This window comes from Pundamilia nyererei, unplaced genomic scaffold, assembly GCF_000239375.1.
Source record: "Pundamilia nyererei isolate P.nyererei 1_Seehausen unplaced genomic scaffold, PunNye1.0 scaffold00030, whole genome shotgun sequence".
Classification (NCBI taxonomy): Eukaryota; Metazoa; Chordata; class Actinopteri; order Cichliformes; family Cichlidae; genus Pundamilia; species Pundamilia nyererei.
In genome coordinates this window covers 2,514,640-2,541,517 of record NW_005187431.1, presented here as the reverse complement: position 1 = coordinate 2,541,517, position 26,878 = coordinate 2,514,640, and the positions used below count along the sequence as shown (strand labels likewise).

At 39.8% G+C, this 26,878-nt stretch overlaps 1 protein-coding gene across 5 annotated transcripts in view; it reads right to left on the bottom strand.

Moving 5' to 3' along the window:
* The window catches only part of adgrb2 (adhesion G protein-coupled receptor B2), a 249,234-nt gene that overhangs the window by 65,892 nt on the left and 156,464 nt on the right, over positions 1 to 26,878 (bottom strand). For all 5 annotated transcript variants that reach the window (XM_005728839.1, XM_005728843.1, XM_005728840.1 and 2 more), the window contains exon 16: positions 18,505 to 18,548. In XM_005728839.1, coding sequence (XP_005728896.1) covers positions 18,505 to 18,548 — 44 coding nt within the window. The remainder of the gene's footprint in view (positions 1 to 18,504; positions 18,549 to 26,878) is intronic.

Here is a 26,878-nt window from a genome sequence, read left to right as displayed (position 1 = left end):
TAACAGTGTTAGATTATCAGTTAGGATCAGAGGGTGAGAAAAGATTAAAAGGACGCAGCTTTTGTGATACTTTTGTTATAGCCTTTGAATGGACCAGGAACTGCTGACAGCTCTTCTTATCATGGAAAACAGGTACCAGATGTACAAACAGGTCTCTATACTCTATACTCTATACTATACTACAGTTGGTAGATAGGCTATGGAATCCAAATGTATACTGCAAAGAGCTCCACCTGGCATTATAAGAAAAAACTACAAGATGTGTAAATATACATAAAATCAACCTGCTTTCTAGAATTGCTGTAACCGACACATCTGCTCTTTGGTCTTGACAAAGTTTTATTAAATGAATACTAGAGTTGGTGATAACCCTCCATGCTCAGTGGGGATTACACACACATTAAACAAGAGTTTGTAACTCGACAATGTGCTCATTGAGGGCTGCTGCTGCAAGGCACTGCGCTGCTTTGCATTGCAATAAATATAACCATTAGTATCCTAACATTTAACATGTGCACTTTATCTTTAGCTGCCTTAAAGGGTTACATAAGAATCAGAACTGCAGCTGATAGGGATCTTATCATTTTGCAGGTGATTTACTGTATTGGCCAAACTGAAATTTTGACCTGTGATAGTGTCAGATTGCAAGGTTAAGAGATCACCAATGGAATTACTCTTAATCCTGTCAGAAATGCTTACAAATATGAATTATATCACTGAGCTCGGACATTTCTCTCAAAAATGTGTATGTCTGCACAAGATGTTGATTAGTAGCACTGTTGTTACCAGATAAGCAAAAATGTTGACCTGCCAGTGGCAGAAACCTATTAAAATGCTTCCCATTTTGCTTCCTAATTGCTGGTAGAATGTTTTTGTGGCTTTTAAGAAAAAAAATAGGAAAAATACTTTCCGAACAACAGCGTAAATTGACCTTTTATGTCTACTGAGAATAAATTGGCACCAAATCTTGCCTGAAAGGGCAGTGCTATGAAAGCCAATTGCCCCCTGTTAAGCAGCAAACAAAGGTTAAACATGCTTTGAATGACTAAAACTGAATGGCTTGATGAAGGGATTTCAGCTGTATGAAAGTGTAGTGATGTATTGCCAGCACCTTTATAGTCATATAAAAAAAAAAAAATACAGGACATGGACTTTTTTCCAATGAACCAAACTTTGTTGAAAAGCTGATAAACAAAACCTAAAACTGACATTTTGCCATAATTTTTAGAACTTCTCTGAATCCATAAAACTAAAAACTGTTTTTCTAGATAAGATAGGGGGCACCAGTCCTTTTTAAACCTCCGACATCTTGGATCTAGTATTCTCTTTCAAACTGTGTGGTGTCAAGCTCTAATGAGATCTCTCAAGGTCTGAGAAAAAAAACATGATTTGAATGCCTAAGACTAGGACAAGGGTTTCTAAATGAAATCTCCAGGTTATTTGAAATACATGATTCCACTTCACGGAAAAGTTTTTCCAGGGTTAGATACACCAGCAAATACAGCCCAAATGCAGACTGATGCAAGAGCACTTCCATTCAATGGTGTGTTTATTTATATCATTTAAGACAAGAGGTAGCATACATTTGGCATTAGAGATATGCCTTTACTATGAAAACACCTACAAGAAGCTGTTTCTGCTAACTTTTAAGGTCAAGAGCTTATCTTTGTTTCCACGGAAAAAAAACTACATGTACTGGTATGTTTAAATAACTGTAGGTCATGCTTTAACATTTCACCTTCAGCTTTTATTCATAAGAGACCCAAATATCCCAAATATGTCTCTTCAACCACCAGCGTGCTAAAGGTACAGAACAAAATGCACATTGGGTCTTTATAGACAGGCTGCGCTTTTACAGTAGATGTAAGCAATTTTAGCCGCTTTAATCCACTTATCTGAATCAGTTGGTACCATTCAATATATAGTCATAGCTAAGCATTTAAACCAGTTTTACACGAGAAAATGTTGTTCTACACAGCTGTCAGTGATTTAATAAGGATTAACATTATCAGTTAATTTCAGCTGCTGGCAAATGCTGTCAAAACGATTTAGGAGATGAATGCAAAAAATAGTTTAGTCCATTTTAAGTTCATTGCTCGGCTTCCCGGGACTCATTTTGGTGTTGTCAAATGTTTGCAAAAATCTTTTCCTGTGTTCTTCAATGGTCAGAAATGCAGCGAAGCAAAGGAGGAAAACAATAAAAATGTGGACGCGGAATAGGCAAACAGCAATAAAGCGCAAAGAGGTGAATAAAGCATTGGGGAATGACAGAATTATTTCACGCATAGATGGAAATCAGTAGCACGAGAATCACAAAAAGTTTTGTCCTCATTACAGAAAAGAATTCTCTGAAGTCAAATTGCTATAAAGTCTTTAGACGACTGCAGGACCAGGTATAATGTCCACTGCATGAAATTGTGAAGACAGTGAGCAAATTGCCACAGACAGTGTGTAACCCAGTGCTGTAAAGCTTTTTGAAGAGAAGAGAGAGTAAAGTCATTGTCTATGGCAGAGGGAGAGCTGGTGATAGACAGTGGAAACGGAGAGCTAATGAGTCATAGACAGAAGGACCAGTGTGAAGGGGAGGGTTTGCTGTACTATCAAAGAATTGTGAGTATTATGGAAGTAAATGACCTCAAGAAGGAAATGATTCAGATATACCACTGTGTTCAGATTCATCAGCGTACATGTGAATCAGTGGTATCATATCGCAATGATAAAAACTTATGATAACAACTGAAGTATGTACTTATTGCTCACTTGTGAATTTATATAGTAATAATTTTTCCATCAGTATCTATACTATATACTGATCTGTACTATGTACAGAAGAAGACTGTACATAGTGCATTTTGTTTTGATAATCTCAGGTTGTTTTAACTACTACTAATATAGTTTACACTGTATTGGTGTAAACTACACTGCATTTTTCATATAGTATGTTTTTCCCTATTTTGTATCAGCATTTACACATATAAATAATGTGCTTAACTGACATATTACAGTCAAACTAACTGCTCAGTTACACTAGAGTAGAAAATAAGACAGAAACCATGTTAGAGATATCAAGAAGTAGCCTGGTGAGTGCATGAAACTTTTCTAAATAGATGAAATAAGATCTCTCAGACAGACTGACAAAAAATCTGTGTTGATGACCACAAGACATCTGCACTGCTCTTCACAACAAGGAACTTGACTCAGCTGATTGCCAACTGGTTGCATTCTGATCGGTTCCCAACCAACATCGCACACACAGCTTTCTTATTCGTATTACAAAGTGAAGTGTGAGCACTGCATGTAACGGTGCAAAAGATATGACAATCCACAGTAGTAAAACAAACAGAGAAAAGGTTGTAGTTAATTAAAGTATTGAATTTAGCTGCTACAGTATCAAGGATGAGATATGTGCACGATATCATCTTTCAAAAGCTAACAAATATTTGTTGAGATGGCTGTTTGGGTAATATGTTTGCACTGGATCTGCTTTTATGCACTGTGTATTTTTACCTTCTTCTTTTAGTTTTTTTTTTGTGAGGTTTCCTGACATTTTTGTACTGCTCTTATTTCTGCATTTGTGACTCCTGTCTGTGAAATGTGTTACATAAATACATTTTGCTTGCTTTCACACTTGTGGCGTACGTGAGCAAAAACAGAAGCCATCTGTTTTTATTGTTGCCCTGTATGAGGTGCACCCTGATTCCAAAGAGACAACATACTAAGCAAGATTACTAAACTCTGCGGGCAGTGGCGACATGTCATGGATTCAAAATGTTTAATCACATTGTGATTATCTGCTTGTACTTTATAAGAGAACACAAGGGTCATCCTGGTGTCACAGCTTTCCGTTGCCATGTTAAATCCGACGGGTTGGATTTTAATCCGGTCAAGACATTTTTAAATGTTACTCCTTCCTCTCACTGAATTTCCTGATGCTCCAGCTGTTTAAATGTGAAACTAAAGTTTTTTTTATTTACTGCTTAATTTTTATTCTTCAAATGTAATTTGCAAATGCAATTTATGTTATTGTTTGTCCGTGTCATTGTGTGTAAGATGCACTAAATAGTATTTGTTTGGCCAACATGTTTGAGGGAACTCTTCAGGTAAAAATACAATATCAAGTGTTATGTTATAGTATTTATATTGTTTAGATATTTGTGGGGCCATATTTAGAATCTTTTTTAGTTATTGTTGAGTCAATATCTGCTATAGCATGTCATGCTATGTCATGCGCTGTTTATCTGAATATAATACTGCATGGTATATACTGCTAGGGATCTAGTCGGAACCAAGGTTGAATCCAGTGGTGAAAACAGGAAAACAAATGTGTAGAAGAGATTATCTTTTCTGATAGACATTACTTCTGTGGCTACCAGGGAGCCAGACAGCACATTTACCAGGCGGGGAGTAAATCCTCGCCTCTTACTATATAGCTCGAAAGCACTGACATAAATCTTCACATGACTCAAATCATCTCTGCTTCCTCAACGCTACATACCACCTACTGTGAAGGATTGAGTAGTATACATTTGTTGTGGTATACTGCAGCAAACATATCTGCCAGAATATAAGCCCATGCTTGTGTGTGTCTGCATGCAAATCCAGATTTGAACTGATTTTAAGCATTCCTCTGTTCCACCGGCCGATGTAAAGACTGGTCTTATAACCAGAAGAACATGCTATGAGATTATGGGAAGCTTATCGTGATGTTTACATGCAAGGCTGTACAGATTATGTTTTTGAATGTACACGAGACATTTATTGATTTGAAGGCTGTGTTTGGTGAAATGACTCAAAGAAAAACATAATTTACGCGTCTCTTCTGATGCACGCATCGCTTTTGTGGCAGGGTCAGTGCAGGACATAAAGGTTTGTGCCTTGCGGTTGCCTCCACTCACCAGTCAGCTGCAGATTACATTAGTGATGCACAATGACACTTGCTTCCTTTCTGATCTGATACCCAAAATAACCCAGTCTGGTATTGCCAACAAGAGTGCCAAAACAGATCCTTGTAAAGCTTAAGCATTAGGAAACGATATAAAAAGTAGGCTGTAGCATTTCATTCCTCATCTTGGAGTATTCTGATGTTTTTGACACTTGCCTGCAAGCAAGAGATCATCATAGTTCTATTTTTCCAATCTCCTTTTAAAGTCACGAGGAACCTCTCTACTGCTTACACTGCATTTTTCAAAATACCACTGTGACCAGTTGCAGTTGGGTCTCTTTGATTTCATTATGGCTTTGCTCAGGTGGTAGACCAGGTCATCTAACAATCAGAAGAGCAGTAGATTGACCCTAACTCCTCCTTGGGCATGATAGTAAACCCTGAGTTGCCTTTGATGCAATCATTAGCTTGTGTGTCAATGGTAGAAAAACGTGCTTAGGTACAGATAAAACCACGGTACTAATGTGTGTGTGAGATTGGGTCAATGAGCCAATTGATTAGGCCTCAAAGTGGCCTAATCAAGAGTTCACTATCTACTATGGACCTCAAACTAGCATGAAGAACAAACCTCAGCTATTGTGTCAAATTGACGTAATTTTATGTTGAGCATCATCACTGGTAACGAAAGCTGTGTTTCTAGCTCCAACCCGGAAACCAAACAGTAGTCTGATTTTCAGGGCTGGAGTTGTGAAACCATTTTTTACACAGAGCACATGACTGTACTGAATGATGTATGTAGCCTCTCAAAATGCACTAGCTACTATTGAAGAAAGGTAGTACTGCACATGTTTAATCAAAAACACACACAGTATTGGCAATAAAATGCATATCACAGTATCACAGGGCTGAGCTGATTTCTCTCTCTGAACTGAAAAGTCGCAGCTCTGTCTTTGTACAGCTTTTAACTGTGGTATTACTTTAATCTGCGTTTGATTTTATCATTCTGAAGAAAATGACATTCTGCAATTTTAGGAATTGAAGGCTCCTATTGTATAAACATGAGCATACAAACTAAACCGGAGATGGATTTAAATGACTTCCCAGCAGTCAGTGATAAACGTTGCCATACCTACACACTCTCTTTTCTTTACCTGGATGCTGCCTGCCACTGCTTAAAACCCCCCAAAAAATCAGTGACAGAAAACTGTCTCAACCTTTCTTCTCCTCCTCAGACCCACCGCGTCGGCTCACACATATAAACTGATGTAGTTTGTGTATGACGATCAGAAGGAAGTACTTTTTAAAAGACTTCTTATTGTATCATTTTTTTGATTATAATACATGTGCCTCAAGTTACTCAGCTCAAATAGACAAATACTTTAAATGTGAAGAATGAACAAAGAGCACAAACTCCTAAATCATATAAAGACGTTCTTAATTTGGGTCATGGGTCTAAAGATGGACGATATCTTTTGATGCACACACTGTGAAGCCAATTATAGCAACTTTTTTTTATCTGTGATATACCGACAAAGAAATAAAATTGATTTGACCTAACATGACCGGACTTCCAGTTTCTGGGCACGGTTTACTTCCTGAGGATCTTCAGGAAGAACCGCCTCACCCAAAGATTTCTATGGCTTCTCCATAGAGAGCATACTCACATACTACATCTGTGTGCAGTTCACCAGCTGCACAGCGGCAGAGAAGCAAATGCTTCAGAGGCTCATCATCACTGCCCAGAAGCTGATCGGATACCCTCTCCCCTCCCTGGAATATCTTTACAATTCCCGCTGCCTCAGAAAAGCCCAGAGCATCCTGAAAGATCCATTCTGCCCCAGACACTTTCTGTTTGAAGTGCTGCCCTCAAGCAGATGTTTCAGGACATTAAAAAGAAGGACAGACAGATTAAAAAATAGTTTTCATCCAAATCCTTAACTCTGCTAAATGCTGCTGGAACTGTGCATTCAAAAAAGAAAGAAAGAAAATCAATCATGCATGAATGCCTACAAAATGTGAAGCATCTCGTATGTATGAGATGAAAAACTTTCCCTTTTAGAATTTTGTATGGTTACTTTTAGAGGCTTTAGACTTCTTAAATATAATATATAGTAAGATTTTCTTTTTAGCTGCCATATTTAAAACCTATATGAGATATTTGCACTGATGCAGTTTCATTAAATTTCTTTGCCTAAAAGAAATGACAATAAAGATATTATATTTACGCTTTATTGTACTCATTCTACTACTGCTATATGTATCTCTACAATATTAGATGTCAGATTTCTTGCATGTGTTCACGTGCATTTTCCATTGTTATACCTCTCTGACCTGTCTTCCCCATGTGATGCTTGTGTAATGTATGTATTAGTGGTGCAACGGATCACGGTTGATCCGTAATCCGAACCGATCCCACTCCACGGTTCGGCACGTGATCCGAAGATTCGAAAAAGAAGGAAAAAAAGTATGTGTATGGTGCGCGTGGTCAGTCTGTCAAGCGATAGTTATGGCCAGCGCTAGCGGTCCAAGTGGAGGAGGAGAGGAAATTGTGGCATTTAAGCAGCACTTTGCTGCCCAGTCCGACCGGGCTAAAGCGATTACAAAAGCTATTGGGTGTTTAGCTGCAGACGGGAGGCCGTATTTCCTTGTGCAAAACAAGGGGTTTAAACTATGATGAACGTGCTTGAGCCACGCTATGATATCCCATTGCGCGTCCACTTCAGTGACAAGATTGTACCGAGGCATGTATGAGCAGGAAAGGTTTAAAGTTATGGCTGAACTGTCCCAGGCATCTTATATTGCCCAAGTACAAACGGGTGGACCTTCAGGTCAACGGAAAGCTACGTGACCGTGACCGCTCATTATATCACAGCGGAGTGGTAGATACAAAGCCCTGTACTGCCCTATATTGCACCTTAATTTGCGTGGAATGAGTCTTGAGTTGAATGTTTTTAATAGGCAAAAAATACTTAAAAAGGTAATAAGTAAATGTTAAAATTTTGTCTTTTTTTCTTTTCTGCAGATCCGAAAATTGATCCGATCCGTGACTTAAAACCGTGATCCGATCCAAACTGTGAGATTTGTGAGAACCACTAGTATGGTTGGAAGGGTAAGATGGCGCTGGCAAGGCTGGCACCCTTAACCCAATTTTCCTCGGGATGAATAAAGTATTATCAATCAATCAATCAATCAATCAATCAATCAATGCCTGGGCAGGAAAGCCAATTCTAACACAACACAAAGCTGTGGCAGTGCACAAAATTGGATGTTGCTGCTAATGAGCAGATTTTAAATGTAGATGTTTCACATATATCTTCACCTCTGAAGCACAGAAGATCACACTGCCAAGGGGCCTAACAAAGTTTAGTGTAAATGTGACTTATGATCGAATGCTGCTTATTTGTTCCTAAGCTATGGTGTTAAACAAAGGCTAGATCATTTATTTATTTATTTAACAGCCATTATTCACTTATGAATTCTTGAGTTAAAGCCAAAAACTTGACCTTTAACTAACAGAATCTAATTAGCTTAGCCTTGAGTCCGAGTGAACATTCGTGCCAAATTCCAAGAAATTCCTCAAGGTGTTCTTCCAACTAGGACAGTCATCCAGGCATAAAAGATAAAGTAGCCATATCAAGGCCAGACTTTGAATATTACAAAATATTTTTTATAGAAACGTACAAAGGCAGCTTACAACGTCATTATTCCTCCTCCAGCCGAGTGAAAATTGAAATAGGCCGTTATTAAAGACCGATGCACAGTTCGTGCTCACTATTCATTATCCTTGTCGCGTCTGATGTTTTATGCCCTTTCCTAATTCCTCCCCGATTCTTGTGTAGGGAGAATGCTTTGTCAGTGACCTCTACTATCCAAATCTGCTTCTCTCTGCCCTTAAGCTAATTTATAAGCTTCTTTCTCGGGATTATCTTCCTTCCTGGTGTGCAAGCTACTGAGCACACAGGAAAGCTAGACATACAGATTTTAGCTACAGCCATAAATGGTCTGCCATTCTGCCTGCCTCCACTCTGCGTTACCACAAATATGCCGCATACAGTGGTGTGAAAAAGTGTTTACCCCCCTCCTGATTTGTTAGTGTTTTGCATATTTGTCACAATTACATGTTTCAGATCATCAAACAAATAGAGTTTTTAAATGATGACTTAATCATTTAAAAACTGAGTTATACAAACCTACCTGTCCCTGTGTGAAAAAGTAATTGTCCCTCTTGTTAAATCATGAAGTAACTCAGAGTTCAGTTTTTACTAAAGACACTCACTGTCAAAACAAGAAATCATTTAACCTTTCTGACAGAGTGAAAGAGTCTAAAAGATCTCAAAAAGCAACACATTATGCCACAATCTAAAGAAACACCAGAGAAACCAAGTCAGAGGCATCTATCAGTCTGGACAAAAATGATCTGCATGGTGGAGTTCAATGAGAGGGCCACTGCTAACCAGAAAGAACACAAAGGCTTGTCTCACATTTGCCAAAAAAAGACATCTTTATGATCCCCAAGACCTTTGGGAAGCATTTTGTGGACTCACAAGAGAAAGTTTAACCTTTTGGAAGATGTATGTACCATTAAATCTGGCACAGCATTTCAGAAATGAACCATCATACCAACAGTAAAACATGGTGGTGGTAGTGTGGTTTCTGTGGCTGTTTTGCTGCCTTAGGACCTGGAAGACTTGCACCATGAATTCTGCTGTCTACCAAAACTTGCTAAAGGAGAATGTCCAGCCATGAATGTCAGGTCATGAGCTCAAGTTGAAGCACATTTGGGTTCTGCAGGAGGACAGTGATCCAAAAAACACCAGCACGTACACCTCTGAAAGGTTTAAGAAAAATAAAATGAAGACTTTGGAGTGGCCAAATCAAAGTTCTGACCTGAATCCGATTGAGATGCTGTGGCATGACCTTAAAAAGGCAGCTGCCCAAACACCCTCCAATGTGGCTGAATTACAGCAATTCTGCAAAGAAAAGTGGACCAAAATTCCCCCACAGTGCTAAAAAAAACTCAATGCCAGTTACTTCAAATGCTCGATTGCAGTTGTTGTTGCTAAGTGAAGTGTGGCCCAACCAGTTATTAGGTTTAGGGGGCAATCACTTTTTCACACAGAGCACTGTAGGTTTGGATTTTTCCCCCATTTAATAATAAAAACAATAAAAACACCTTCATTTAGAAACTACATTTATTTGTGTTATCTCTGTCTAATATTTTATTTTTTTGATGCCCTTAAACATTTAAGTATGACAAATATACAAAAAAATTGTAAATCAAGAAGGGGGCACACATTTTTTCCCACCACTGCATGTGTGAAGAATGTGGTTCCTTGAAAAAGACCTGAGGAAGATTTGGGGTTCTCTGAAAGCAGGACATGCTCTAAGCATTGTGCTAACTCTTAGTCTCATAATAGACTAACACAGTGCCCTCTCAGCCTACTTCCAGCGACATAACAGTAAAGAGGATAATGTGGAAGTTAGTAAGATAGACATAAGGCAAATACTGCACTTGGCTGAAGGTCAGAACCTTGTAAGAGCATGTTCGCAGTGCATAATTGGCAGAAAAACTTAACACAACATCCATAACAAGGCTCAAAAATAATAAGGTATTAAGCTGATGGAGATGTTACTTACCTACCAATCCTCACGCTCTACGGGTCCAGCAGCCAAGGCAAAGTATTCCAACACACAGTCCAAGTCAAGCCTTCTAATCGCTATCAATACCAACAACATCTTCCTCTAAAACATTCCCAAGACAAACAGCCCCAGTGCTAAAGCTCCATTTCACTTGTCACATGATGAAGAACTCAACAACATCGACCAATCAGTAATACATGAAGGAAGAAAAAATACTGAGTGTAGAATAAACAAGTTCTTCCTTATATAACTTCTTCACCCAAATAAGAAAGCAGAATCTTCCTTACCTATGAGCTACCCACAAGTATCCATGATGTTCAGCAGCAAAAACAAACCATAGCCACAGCTGTACACACAGCTACTTAGAGTTGAACTTAACCCCCCTCCTAAAAAAAAATCGACTTACAGGCATCAAAAAGTAACCTAAAACCAACTGTCCTTAACTAGTCACCCCAGTTTTTTGCACAGAGAATTGAAAATCCCACATTAACACGCTCCCTGGGGACAGTTGTGATAGCTGGAGAAACTAACTGAGAGCCTGTCCATGCCTTTAACAGTCAATGGAGACAGAGCGCGCATAAGCCTGGCCGACTCCCTCTTCCCGTGCTGACTCGCTATTTGACACAGTCTTGATCCCTTTTGCTCTGTCAGATGGAAAAGTGGAGCAAGCCGTATCAGCCATCCACCCCCCCTCCTGGTGGCTCTGCTGCTTCTCTGTGTGTGTGTGTGTGTTTGCATTTCTGTTTAATCTTAGTCTGCAACAATAGTGGAAAAAAAACCCACGATGCACAAGTAAAAATGTTGCAATTCTTTTGTTAGAGAGCTAGATTTAAAAAGAAAAAACAGATAAGTAACTTATTGTTAGCTATGACTCCTGAGAAATCTAAAAACGACTTTAATAAAAACTGAAACAAAACACAATGAAGTGGGTGTATAATGTACTTATCATTTCCACTGTATTATCTGATGCACACTGTATAATAGCATATTTTTGCCTTTCGCAAACAAATCGCTCAATATATTTATATTTAATTTACCATCTCTGAGATAACAGTATTTAACCTAACCTACTTGAAGGAGGGTGTACTACGTATCCCAAAATGCACTAAGCTAAAGCTAGGTTGCACTAGAGAAAGAGTTTCTGGCCAAAATGAAATAAACAGCATATGTGCTTAAGCTGCAATGCTGTAACTCATACATCTCTTTAAATAACTTGAGAGAAAAACACTGTCCATGTAGGAAATGTAAATAAAGGGTCATGTAGGCAGTATTTAGGATTTTTTCAAGGAATAATACAAAAAAGGGTTTGAAATCTCTTTACTGTGAGTTTGTGAGTAAAAAGGACAATGCACAACTCAATGTGATACATACTTAGACTTTCAAGCAAGCATTATATCCAAGAAGGACAGACAATACTCTGCATATTTTTAAATCAATTCCTTCATTTACTCCGCTCTTTGATTCACAAGCGACTAATAGGGGCCACATGACAGAGCCCAAAGCTTCCCAATATGAGAATTAAAAGTGTCATCCACTTGGCTCATTGCTACTTGCCTCTATGCTTTTCTGTAAAGTAAATGCGATTACACTTTGGCCACATTTGTGCCCCGCTGGTTTTTTTGGCAGTGTGCAGAATATGTCTTTGACTTTTTAAGTCATTTAAGGTTGGAACCTGCCAATGCAAAAGCCGATAGTGGCGCCAGATCAGTCTGAGCCCAAAGCAAGCCCCAATCTACCGTGTCAGATTGTTGATGTTAGAGCTACTTGCACTGCACATCGGGTTTTATTACTCTATGGCAGCGATGGGTGGCAGAGGGGTAGAGTGGGTTGCTTGGGTCTTTAACCACTGTTCCCCGATCAAGCTGAAGACCGTGGGGATTAGCGAAAGGATTAAATGACCTTCAGCCTTTCATAAGCTTACTGCCATCCATCCATCTAAAGTGTATATTACATTTATCTCCCACTGCTGGGTTTCATTCTTATGCATGTTTTGAAATCTCTGTGAGCCAAACTATTTCTGCTTTGTCACTTCCATGGCAGGAGATTGCTTCTATTGGAATAGTAACACACGATGTGTGGCTCAGGTGTGAAATGTATAGTTTTCAGGGTTTTTATCGGTTTTCAGCGTTATTTTGTTATCGTTTTTATCGTTTACTCGGCTTTTCTTGGTCTTTTCACGTGTGTTATGAATAAATTTTCCTCTTTTCGGTACCGGTAATAGTTTTATTTTGTTGTATTTATCCGCAACACCTTAAAGGCCGGTCCGTGAAAATATTGTCGGGCATAAACCGATCCGTGGCGCAAAAAAGGTTGGGGACCGCTGATGTAATGTATATCTTACGGATGCTGGAACATCTTTCAAATATCTAACAAAATCACAGCAACCCATAAAGCGACTTTACAGCAGAGTGAGTGTGCGGAAGTCGCTGTGTTAGTACTTCAGTGGGATATCTGACTGACCCCTCCCCCCCCCTTAGTGAGGGTCAAATCCCAGAGAAGCTAGCAGCAAGGTCAGGAACCACAGCAAGGACCAGCTGAACACCTGCTATCGTATCCCAGCAGAAGAGAGAAACAGGGCAGAAAATAAGCAAGAGGAGGTTGGATGACCAAGACTGACTTAGTTATTATTTCTATTTTTATCTCAGGGCCTTGTGTACAATACCACCATACATGTTCAAGCAATGCGTTCTCTCGTAATAGCTGCTGTTTGCTTACCTGAGCTTCTAGTTTTGAAGCGTGTAAAACTTTTATGAGGGCTAAATGTAGCAGCTTCCATTCAAGGCAGCGAGGAAAATGAAAACAGGTTGAGACTTGGTTGAGGGGACAGGCACACGGGGGAAGACTGGGAGGGATGGCGAGCTCAACGATTTGGATGGGCAGATGGTACCGACATATGGGCCTGTTAAGGGCTAAATAAATAAATAAACACTCGCACATAAATACTGAGATGAACTGTGAGTGCCACACACTGTCGGCCAACTTAGCCAGCTGAGAGAGAGAGCGAGAGCGCAAATGGGAGAGAGCTTCCGCTGAAATGGCTGGCAGATTTCTAAATAGAACACCACTGCAGAAAAAACATGCGCGCATACACAGTTGTGATGGGGATGACAATAGGCTTTGCAGATTTGAGCCTCAGTGTGATGCCTAATCTCCAAGTAAGTGTACATCATCAATGTGGGTATTTTAACAAAAGAGGGGGGTAAAAGATACAGAGAGAATATAATCTGGGTTTCAAATGTGGATGCACTAAATATAGTCTCCATATACAGGTCATGGAGTGGCAAAGCTTTTTCTTCCATCTCCCCTTTCTGCCTCTGTCTGGTTCAGCTGCTGTCATGTCTGCCTTGCTTCCACGCTACTATCTATACCTTCTCCACATCTCGCCTGCCTCCTGCTCAACCCTCAAAAGCTTGTGGCTAGTTCCTGAGAGAGGCGTTATCCTGCAAATTCTCCACCCATATCAACTGTACACTAATGCCAATCTTTTGTCAGGATCTGGCGTCCGGCATAGGGAAACAAATATAGTAAGACTGATACGGTACTGGTGTCTGTCTGCCTGCCTGCTTGCTCTCTGAGCAATTTACAGATGTTTGTGCACATAGATTGTACAGGTGATCATCAGATTAAAATTTAGAAATTCATTTTTGACTTCCTCTGGCTGAAATGTACCACCTGCCTTCATTACACTGCCTCACACATTTCCATAGACGCCTCTGTGCACCCAAAGATGATGTTATGAGCACTTGTTTATAGGCTGTTTATACTGAAATTTTCAAGTGTGTACATGGGTTTAATGTGTAAGCAACTATTTCAACAACAACCTATCCTCGACAATTTTTGAGAGTAGCTGGCTGACATAAGCATTAAAAATGCAGATACTCCGTTATGCTCCTACCTTGGTTCGGTACTTGCGAGTGAAACATTCTTTTTTTCGTTGATTATGTTTTCTCGGTACAGGATATCGAAAGCAGCCATAAAGCATGCTAAATGTAACTAAACACTGTATCTGTGGCATGCCGATATAAATATGTCAAATCAACCGAGGTCCGGATGTTTGTCTGTACACATCTTTAGATTTCTACAAGCACATTAGTAAAGCCTAAAACCAAAAAAAACCCCAAACAAACAAAAGAGTGCATTCCTTCTGGTGCACGCACTTTTTTGATTGGTTGACATCACTGCCATCTCGCCACTTTATATTCTGCTTAGCTCTCTGCCCTCGTCATGTCTGCAAATTTAATTTGATTGCAGCTGTAATCTGCCAGCTAGTTGATTGACTTTGCCAAGCGTTGTCCCTCTCCTGCCTTAATGGAGAAGGGGTAGTTTAAGTTACAACGTCTTATCCTGTCCCTGCAAACCTGCACTCCCATTGTGTGCTTTGGTCACCAGAGAGTACTCTTCTAGAACTGGGTAAACTAATGGGATCTCCAGGGAGAATTTGAGCTGACCTGAATTTTCTGTCATCCGTCTTGTTGTCACATTAGACAGGAAGTCTTCAGTGATGGCCCTCTGACAAATTCAATTCTTAAGTTATCGGTTGCTGTGAATCATCATATGTCAAATATGTTTCCAAAAATTATTTATATTCTCATACAGCCCAACTGGATTAGCAAATACATTTTGAAGAAATGCGATATCATCATGATTGTATTTTTATTGACAATAAAAATGACATCACTGACAGTCTGTACTCGGGTCACATTCACTCACTTGTGCTGGGGTTTCTAAGCCCAGAGTTTAATCTGTTGTCATGAGAAATCCCAGAAGTGTAATAATAATTCAACACTTAAACTTTATATGATGATGAAGGCCATGGGTCAAGGTTAAAAGCTACAAAAGGAAGAAGTATGTCATGTTTATACTGAAGCTGTTGGGTTAATGGCAGTTCAGGCAGGACCACTTTAGCAAAAAGATTATTGATATTTAAGTCTATACTAATTTATTATTTGGCAAAATGACTTTGTTGTGGCACCTTCTTGATCTTCCAAATACACTCATGAAAAGTCAAAGATGGCAAGAAGAGCAGCACAATCCTGAGCACTTAACACGGCAATGACAACAGAGACAACAGATATTACACTAAGTAAAGGCTTCCTCTCCTCACCCCCAACCGGTTGCATGGTTGCAGATGGCTGCCCCTCCCTGAGCGGATCTGCCGGAGGTTTCTTACTGTTAAAAGGGATTTTTTCCTTTCCACTGTCACCCCGGTGTCATAGGGGGATTGTTGTTGGTGTTTTCTCCCTGTTAATGTAGAGTCTTTACCTTACGAGATAAAGTGCCATGAAGCAACTTTTATTGTGATCTGGTGCTACATAAATACAATTGAACTAAACCAAATTGTACGATACAACATGAGATTAGGATCGGGGGTGCAAGTGGGTTGTGAATCAGCTTGCAGACTGCAGTTGTGCAGAGGATGGTAGCTGGGCCATGAGCTTTTGTGAACTTGTATTTAGCTCCTCTGGTCTGTCAGAATTGCAGCTAATCTTACAGTCAAGCTAAAAGAAAGCATGGGTGGAGACTACAGCGTGACATATGATTGCAATCTCATTGCTTTTGAAAAAGCTGCTGTGAAGACAGGAACCACCCATACGGAAAAGAAATAGTAAAAACTTATATGTGATTACTCATGAAAGTGGCCACTTTCGCATTACTTTCATACATTGTTTTAGTAAGTATCCAAAACATACAAGTTTCATTATATAATTTTTCAAGGGATCTTATATCTGTTTTCACTCTTGTATGCTTTTCATACAAGTTTCACACAAGACAGATACAAACTTTATAAGATTTATATATATCTTTTCCATATGGGCAGGTTTGCGATCACTTGCAGTCGATTGCCATCTTCAAAATGACTTTGGTCAAGATGGTGGTGAAACAAAACAATAAAATAGATGGATAAGAAGATAGACCAGTTATATTCTACTCAATGAATTTGCATTTGCAATCTGTTGTCATTTGTATATACAGGAATTCACATCACCAATTTACATTCATAATCAAACTAGAACCTACTTGAAATTTGAAATTATGAAATTCCTTCACAAATAGTGACTTTGTTGATGCACTCAACAATCTAAACTAAATTACTTGATTTTTTGAAATTTAGTGCTGTCAAGGTTAACAAGAACTCCTACCAAAGCAGACTATTATGCCAAATTTCAGTCTAAAACATACACAGGTTAAGAATTTGGGATGTAAAATTTGTTAACACAAATATCAACAAGTGCAAAACTTTAAATATCTTAATTCGTTTGGTTTAAAGATTCCAAGGTCCACCATTGCTGAACTGGGAGAGAATGAATGTGGCAACATTGGTACTGAAATTTTCTTCCATTAATGACATGTTTTCGATGCTTTGGGGACTGTCGATAGCGTGCACACTTTTAATGCTTTTAATACATGCTTCAGTGTGTGACCAATTTAGAGTTACCACACTTAATGGCTACCTTTAATTTTCTGCACATCATTAGGGGTCTCCTTTGAGGCACAACAGATGATCATTAGCTTTTAGTTATTTGTTAAGCTACAATACAGCTCTAGCATTTTTAAATGAACTACAGCCAGATTCACAGCCAGAACAAAAAAAAATCAGTAAAAGAAAATTCACGGGCATTGCTCAAATGTGAAATTGATATCCAGGATCTAACAACATCTCCCATCTTTCATACAGTTGATTACCCACACTCACTACATTAAAGGCACTGGTACTTATATAGCACCTTTCTACTTAATTTGGGTACTAAAAGCGCTTGCTTTCTTTCATCCAATAACACTTACACATTCATAGAGTGTTTCTTTATCTACACCTGAGCACTTTCATCTAATATTCAAAACACATATCACACAAATAATGGGACAAATCAGGCAAATCCTTCATTCAACACAGTGCCTCTAAGAGCCCAGATTTGATTTACTGACCCTGGTAGGTTGGTAGACCGCTCACCTAACCACCTGGTTCTTCAACCAGCATTTGTTGCAAGTCAGTCATTGTGGTGTGTTGGCTGACTTGTAACAAATACTGTTCGGGTCCACATGCTGCTAAACCCCCATTTTTAAAAATGAATACATTTACAGATTGACAATATGCCTTGTTTCTTCAGACTTCAACCATCCAATCCAATAAATGGCATCAAACAATAGTCAATAGCAGAATAAGCTGTTTGGCATTGGAAGAAAAGATTTGGTAAGTTTTTCACTGTGCAACCCACGTAATCGACTCTGTTGCTCAACCCCCTCACAAAACACGGCATCATTTAAGGGAAAATGAAGGCTTTCCAATGGTATAAGCTTTATTCTCAAGCAAGACTGTTACAAGACTGGCCAAAAACAAATTTCCTTAATTTTTGCGTTTATACTTAAAGTGTAACTAGGCCATGAACTGAAACCAAAGCCAGGTTTTAAACGTTGTTTCTTATAACTTTGGTATTGACAGACTATCCGATCAATATGTGGGTTAATGGTGAATGCAGGATGATCAATTGTCCTGGTTTATATTTTTTAGTTCACCAGCTGGCCCACAATACAGAGCAAAGAAAAAAAGAAAACCGTTTGTAATGTACTTAGATAGTATGTCTGTTAAGAAGTAAAGAAATGCAAATTAAACTGCCAACAAGGTAAACGCTACACAAGAGAACTGCAATAGAGAAAGAGCTGCACCCACAGAGGAGTTCTGAGTTAGCCTGCAGTTGAACTGTTAGCAGCAGTGAAATAACGCTGTTTCTTCCCACTGACTAATTTAATAAAGAGAAACTCTGAGAACTTCATTACAATGTTATCAGATCATTAATAAAACGAATCTGACTGGGCATGAACACACATGCGAGATAAACATTGACACACACACACACACGCACACACACACACACACGCACGCACACACAATCATTTGGATTTTTTTTTTTGACTGACAGACATGTATTTCTGCACTGTACACACAAACATTTACACGAGTGTCAGAGTCACTGTGAGTAACTTACGGGTTTCCATAGTCCCAGACAACGCACTGAGGATCTGATGTACCCTGCAAGATACAGGGTGAGGGGGAGGGGGGAGAGGAGAAGATAAGCTGTTATTGCCAGTCAAGAGGATGAGTGAGAGAGAAGGCAGCAGAGAGAGAACACAGAATAGCTCATTGCCAGAGGAGAAAGAGTGATGCTGCATGGATGACGGTAAGAAGTAAACAGACAATGAAAGAGAAGGATTGAGATAGACGACAGGAGGGAGAGATGGAAAAAGAGTCATTGTCAGAGGACAACGCAGCAAACAGCTGCTTCTGCTGCTGCAGCCGAAGAGAAAAAAAGGTGCATGAGCTATAAATTGAGAGTTTTAGGGATGACAAAGGAAAAGCCATTTCATGGACAATAACTAGGGTCGTAAACATCCTGTGGGGTAAAAACATTAACATTCTTCACTTAAGTGCAACCACAGCAAAAAGTAGTCAGTTAAGTGTAAAAAGCTATGAAGTAAAATGTTATTAATTAAACATTTGGCCCTTTAAGAGTGTGCAAAGTTTCACTAATGTACCATTTTTTTCTTTTTAAAAAAGCAAAGTCAAAGTAACTGGATGCTGGTGATTTTCTCTCAGCTTACCCTTAATCCATTTAGTCATTGAAGCTAAAGTTCGCTCAGTGGCATGTGGTGGCAAAGAAAGACTTGTCATGACTCAATCAGAGAATCAATCATGGGATCAATATCTTTAACCAGCTCATAGCAACTTGTTCCACCAGAGATCTTCAGTGATCTCTGCATCGATCACTTTTTAAATGGAGCCTCTATGTCCTTTCAACCTGTGTGCTTGGTAACGAGTGGACTGTGACTTGGTTTTGTCTAAATCAGTTATTTGAGACATTTTTGCTTCAATCAAGTGACTGAAAACACTTAAAATGGCGCTTTGGACCTGACAAAATCAGCAACTATTTAAGAACCAACTATTAGAAACATTTTCTTGGTTCTGTGGGGTAACAAAAAAGAGTTCAGCTTCAATTTTAGTATCCACAACTGAAATGCTGGTATTCCACTGGGCCAACGCAGAGGAAAATCTACCATTATGTTGGCCCTTCCTGAATCCTGCATTAGGCACTTTGCCTTTGAGCTCCCCCTTATGGCAAAGGGGATTATAGCAGTAAGCCGACAGCCAGAGTGCTGTGTAGATTATAAAAAGGATAATGTGATCTTAACTGAAGCCTCAGGAAAATCTGAAGAAATTACTTCTCAAGTTAAAATGCTTTCTGATAATTAACTATATTTGAAATTGACAAAAAAGAAGGGAAGTAAGACATGCACATTGTAGCCTGAATTGTAAGGATTTATTCCTCTACAGGCAAGGTCATCCTTCCTTCTCTGAACAGTTCATTACTGATCTCCAATGAATCAGTGCATCCAGGGATCTCTGCATGACTGGACTTGAAAGGACAGGATGATGCAACATTTATATACTCGGGATCAGAGACTGGGTGACACGGATTGATGGATGACAGTGCTTTGTTCAGCCTCACACACAGACAGCCACCACCGACTATAGATGTCCCGTGGCGTGCATTAGCGTGCTGAGCTCTGTTAGCATTCAGCTATCAATCAACGAGTGTCCTATTGGACCATTCGCTACAGCGGGATTGACACCTGTGCACTCCTGCAGTGTCTGCCTCTTTTTTTAGTGCTCATACTTTGCATAATGACAGCGTCTGCTCAGCTGATGGTTATCAAAGGGAGAAACGTGCCTCTGCAATTCTAACAGTGGCATTTGTGGACAGTGATAGCTGGTACCTACCTTAAATACTCTGTCTTTTTTTCCCTCTCTTTAAAGGAACAGCAGTTTCCTTTAATGCATTCAGCAATACATGCAATAATGAATACTGGCTGTGAATGGGCTAAGCTAATATGATGAAATGAGCTAATGTAACAAAACGTGACTGCTCTGGTCTTAAAAGCCCTTCACTTTAAGATCATAGGTTTAGAGTATGAAATGGAGAAAACCAGGATGAGGCTTTTTGACTGATGAAAATGACCTAGATTACATTGAAATTACCAGGAAAGCTTATGGCTCAAGCTAACCAGAACTTTCTTTCATAATTTAAAAGGCTACATTAAGGATGGTTGAAGGAGGGGTTGTGGTGTAACACTTGGCATATGGTCTACAGCAGGGACACAGGACTTTCTGGCCTCCTGCTTTCTACCTACCATTAAAGACACACATACCCACGCACACACACATTAGGACACCGGGGAGATACACAGGGAGTCTGACTGGAGCAGATGTCCTCTCAGAGAAGACATGACCCAGCACAGAGACCCTAACATTCCCCTATGAGAGTGAAGCCTGAGGCAGCTGTTGCCAGGCCACTGCTGTAGCAGCTGGATGTTTCTACATTGGCCAAAGTCGACACAACTACAGAAGACACTGTATTCTGCCCTTTTAAAGAAAAAGCATTATTAATGCTGTATTAATATTATATGGAAAAACTGGAACTATTTTTTTCTTTGGTAGACATTTGAAGTTATTATTCTCAAGAGTTAACATCTAGATCACTGGCTGCTTGTTAGCCGACTCTGTCTAAATGTAACCTTTACAGGCGCTCCTTCTCAGGAGTTGTTACCTTTACAGGGAGTGCAGAATTATTGGGCAAATGAGTATTTTGTCCACATCATCCTCTTCATGCATGTTGTCTTACTCCAAGCTGTATAGGCTTGAAAGCCTACTACCAATTAAGCATATTAGGTGATGTGCATCTCTGTAATGAGAAGGGGTGTGGTCTAATGACATCAACACCCTATATCAGGTGTGCATAATTATTAGGCAACGTCCTTTCCTTTGGCAAAATGGGTCAAAAGAAGGACTTGACAGGCTCAGAAAAGTCAAAAACAGTGAGATATCTTGCAGAGGGATGCAGCAGTCTCAAAATTGCAAAGCTTCTGAAGCGTGATCATCGAACAATCAAGCGTTTCATTCAAAATAGTCAACAGGGTCGCAAGAAGCGTGTGGAAAAACCAAGGCGCAAAATAACTGCCCATGAACTGAGAAAAGTCAAGCGTGCAGCTGCCAAGATGCCACTTGCCACCAGTTTGGCCATATTTCAGAGCTGCAACATCACTGGAGTGCCCAAAAGCACAAGGTGTGCAATACTCAGAGACATGGCCAAGATAAGAAAGGTTGAAAGACGACCACCACTGAACAAGACACACAAGCTGAAACGTCAAGACTGGGCCAAGAAATATCTCAAGACTGGTTTTTCTAAGGTTTTATGGACTGATGAAATGAGAGTGAGTCTTGATGGGCCAGATGGATGGGCCCGTGGCTGGATTGGTAAAGGGCAGAGAGCTCCAGTCTGACTCAGACGCCAGCAAGGTGGAGGTGGAGTACTGGTTTGGGCTGGTATCATCAAAGATGAGCTTGTGGGGCCTTTTCGGGTTGAGGATGGAGTCAAGCTCAACTCCCAGTCCTACTGCCAGTTTCTGGAAGACACCTTCTTCAAGCAGTGGTACAGGAAGAAGTCTGCATCCTTCAAGAACAACATGATTTTCATGCAGGACAATGCTCCATCACACGCGTCCAAGTACTCCACAGCGTGGCTGGCAAGGAAGGGTATAAAAGAAGAAAAACTAATGACATGGCCTCCTTGTTCACCTGATCTGAACCCCATTGAGAACCTGTGGTCCATCATCAAATGTGAAATTTACAAGGAGGGAAAACAGTACACCTCTCTGAACAGTGTCTGGGAAGCTGTGGTTGCTGCTGCACACAATGTTGATGGTGAACAGATCAAAACACTGACAGAATCCATGGATGGCAGGCTTTTGAGTGTCCTTGCAAAGAAAGGTGGCTATATTGGTCGCTGATTTGTTTTTGTTTTGTTTTTGAATGTCAGAAATGTATATTTGTGAATGTGGAGATGTTATATTGGTTTCACTGGTAAAAATAAATAATTGAAATGGGTATATATTTGTTTTTTATTAAGTTGCCTAATAATTATGCACAGTAATAATCACCTGCACACACAGATATCCCCCTAAATTAGCTAAAACTAAAAAAAAACTAAAAACTACTTCCAAAAACATTCAGCTTTGATATTAAGTTTTTTGGGTTCATTGAGAACATGGTTGTTGTTCAATAATAACATTATTCCTCAAAAACACAACTTGCCTAATAATTCTGCACTCCCTGTAATGAAGTTCTATCAAAAATATAGCCTATTTTAGTACTAGAAGACATGACGTTGCTCAGCTTCTTTTAATATTCTCTATTGTATTTTGTATTCAGGAGCTGCTAAAAGCCCAATTAATTTCAAGTAGCAATTACAGAATTGTGTGGCTATGATTAAAACCCGGTTACAGTTTAAATGAAGGCAGAGTGGTGCTGTGGTTAGCACTCTCACCTCACAGAAAGGTTCCTCACTTAAACTTCAGTCGGGTTTTTCCTGCTTGTTCTTTTTCTATGTACTCCCTGTGCTTCTGTGAATTTCTTCCAAATATTTCCAAAAACAGGTATTATATTCCTTTTAAAAAATATAAAGATTAGGATGAGGAAATATTTACTGTGCTGCTTCCAGGTCCTGACTTCCACCCTTCCCTACTACTGACTCTTGATGATCTTGTTTTTCATGTCCTTGGCTGAAGTCGGAATCCTGCAGCCTCTTCAAAGTTGATGAAAGCTGACCAATCTTTTTGGTTGTTAGAGCAGCATTTGTTTTTGAGTGAAGCCTTACCTGTTTTGGTTAGCTTTCCTAAGTTTCTGCCTTTCTTGTTTTTTTCTTGCTAAACCTAAAAGATTTATCCTTAGCTGTTCTGCCTTCTCTTGCAGTTGCCAGAAGAAACTTGTAAGGGAGAGCTGCCATTTTCTTTTGACGTACACCTTTTTCTCCTATTTTTCTTTGGTTGATATGTAGTTGATGTATAGATTTGTAACCTTTCTTTTAACTAAGGTAATTTGTTGATGGAGTTTTATTTTAAGTTTGAGCTTTTTTTGTTTGGTGTACTCGCCTTATGCTTCATTGTTAACATTTTGGCAATAAATTGTTTAAACCAACCCAAACAAACTCCTCATGTTCCCCCATCTAGTATTATGTTACCTGTAGACCATTTTGGGAATGTAACATAGTTGGGAGCACATGTCGAGGACTTCTCATACCAGCACTAGATGGTGGAAGTTTGGTTTTGGAGACTGTTTGGTTTTTGGGTCTGTTAACAGCTGTGAGCATGACAACTGATCCGTTTGACTTAAGTTTCAGAAAGAACCTTCTTGGGAGGAATAACATATGTGTAGCAAAGGTGATTTGCTGTCATAGCGGCGCACTTCAAATTAAATTTTAAATTAAATAACATTTGAATTGAAAGAGATGACGAAGAACGGAGTAAAGTACTCGCTGGAACACAGCATAAGCAAACCTAATTCTAGTCCGCTGAGTTCTCCCTGTCTGGTCACGGCAAACTCAGATGGCACTCAACGCTTCCTCACAAGTGAACGCAGACAGTAGCTGTGTCCTAAAACGTAGGCTGCATCCTTCGGAGGCCGCATTTGAAGGCCGATTACGTCACAGCTAGGCGACGAAGGCTGTCCAAATTCGTCGACTCCTTCAAATGCAGCCAACAAATGCGTCCTTTATTTCCCCGAATTTGAAGGATCGGTCAGGTGTGGCCCACCATATCCCAGAATTCATAGCACGGCCCAGCCAATTCCAATTCCCAACAATGGCGGCCGCTATTAAGTTTTAATATTACTCTTATTAATCTTTCTGGGTCACAAAACAAACTTTTAACATACTTTCAGGCGAGAAAGTAGCCATGTAAACTTCAAATATCTGCTTGGTTTATTAAGACATTGCATATTTGCAAAAGTGCTCCGACATTTTCAGAGACGTCTGTTACCCACCCGCTTGATAGCTAGCCGGGGGGTTCAATGGTCACTCGACCCGGCGAGAGCAGCGGACTCCCGGCTTCATCGTTTTATCAGGTTAAAGATAATATATAAGTCACTCGGATGACTTAAAAATGTAATTGTTTGGCTTTGTTCTGCAGTAAATCGGTTTGGAGTAGATCAAAGTTATTAGATTAGATTAGATTAAACAAAACTTTATTAATCCCTCGGGTGGGTTTCTCTGGGATTTTCACACAGCTAAATAAACGTCAAACAAACTGTGAGACGGTCAAGAATTTACGCCAGTGTCCTGTTATATTTTAGATAGCAAAGAGCAGACGGCCGAGTTTATTAAACTCCACCGAGACAGCGGTGACGCAAATCTGAAGGCTAGACTGTCGCATTTCACAACCTCGCACTTCCGGCCTTTTCGGTCTTCGAAGGACCTGGCCCACGTAGACCGCGCAGGCCGGGTCCTCCAAAGGATTCGGCCTACGTTTTGGGACACAGCTAGTGTCTGTTTTTTTTCTGATACCTCACGCTGAGGACTGTATAGACAGCATCAGCTCAGCAACAGATGTCAGTAAGTTAGACCTCCTTACAGGTTACTGCCAAATCCTGCTTGCTGAAATAGCTTTTGAAGTCTCAGCATTTGTTACGCCTGATCACTTTTTGCAGTGTACTGTGATGGTCTTTTGAGATGAAAAATGCACCTGTGACCTTTCAAAGGCTAATGACCACCGTCCTGGGTAATGTTTCAAACTGCAATATTTATCTAGTTGATGTGGTTATTTATTTTCCCCATTGGGCATAGCACATTGCAACAATGAATCATTTTTTTTGAAGCAGAAGCTTCTCTGACACTAAACTTGGCAACATGTGAGTTTGGCAAGGCCACTGTCACCTAACTTTTGAAGGAACCTTTATGACCAGATTCATCCTGTTGAGGCTAAGGTTTCTGCCATTGTCGACCTTTCCTGTACCTACCTCCAGAAGGGAGATAGGTACATTCCTTGGGATGGCTAGATACTACAGTGCTTTCTATAGAAAATCTCCCAAGTAAAGGCACCTCTAACTAGGTTGTGCAGCCCAATGTAGCTATTTGTCTGGAGCAGTGAATGGCAATGTGCTGTTGCTATTCCAGATTTTTCCAAGCCTTTCCATACTCTTGTCATTTTTTTTATACATTTTGCTTCAGCTTTTTTGTATGTTATAACCCGCTCTTCTCTGTGGCTGGCAAGGACCAATAACAGCACAAACAAGAGTACCACACAGACCGATTGTTTGTGACACTGCCTCTTATAACCAACAACAACTTATAGACAACATCTGCAAAGTTGCCTGTAGTCTGTGTGCAAGGCCACTGTAAAACCATCATGCTTCTCCTTTAGCCATAAGATGGAATGACGAACTGTCCAGCCCTGTGTCAGCAAGGATAAGCTGCACTTCCGCCTTCATGAAATTTTGCACATGTGTCAGGTCTGGTGAATATTTATGTATTTTTGGGTCTTAAACATGGGCGGTTCAACATGATTCTACAGCGCCACCTACAATCGCTTTATTGAAGTACTAGTAGCAACATGAAGTAAGCATTAGGTGATAATCATCATCACTTCATCTACATGAAACTTTCATTAGTGGTTTATCAAATTACGTGCAGCAGCAGGACTTTTAGTTGGTGGACACTCTTTATCGCCACCTAGTGTTCACAGGTGATCAGCGGTAAATTTATACAACACCCAATTAGCGTCCCAGGCTTAATTCATTCATGTTACCGCGTAAAACATCTCACCTTCATCACACCTGGATGTTCACTGAGGTGCAAGGGCCATACTGTTGCTGCTTTAATTTAACTTGAGACTATTCAGTTGATTAATGAGTAATATAGGGCAGAGCATTTCTGATGCATGGCATATCAAGGGACTAGATGCATCTGCTGCATTAACTGTCATCACTCTTCCTTTAAAAAAAAATCCATTTACAATTCCCACCCCAATGTTTAGAATAATTTGATATACATAGGATATATTGTTTAAAATAGTAACAATGGCATCTCATCCACTGGTTTAGGGTGTGCATGTGATCTACTATATGTGTCAGCCCTGGGCTGTGTGCCAGATAAGTGTCCGTCCTCAGCAGGAGCCTCTGGTTTATAGTACAAAGCAGCATGCAAGGATCAGCATTAAGACATCATCTGCTAGAAAGAGGATGTGCAACCTGCAATACCTTTGCTTTGCCAAAAGCGTTAAAAAGCAGAATAATAGGAAGATAAAAGATAGAGGCATATAAAGAAACTGCCATAATTGTGTAATGAATCAGTGGTTTACAGCAGGGAGATGAACTCACAGGGAATAGCGAATGAATACTAAGTCTTTTTAAATGAAACTTTGCAATACTTTTGACCCTCAAGTCCTGGTCAACACAGCCAGAGACTGATTCCACTTTCATTTTAGCATGTCTTCGTCAATATATATAGTGTGTGTGTGTGTGTGTGTGTGTGTGTG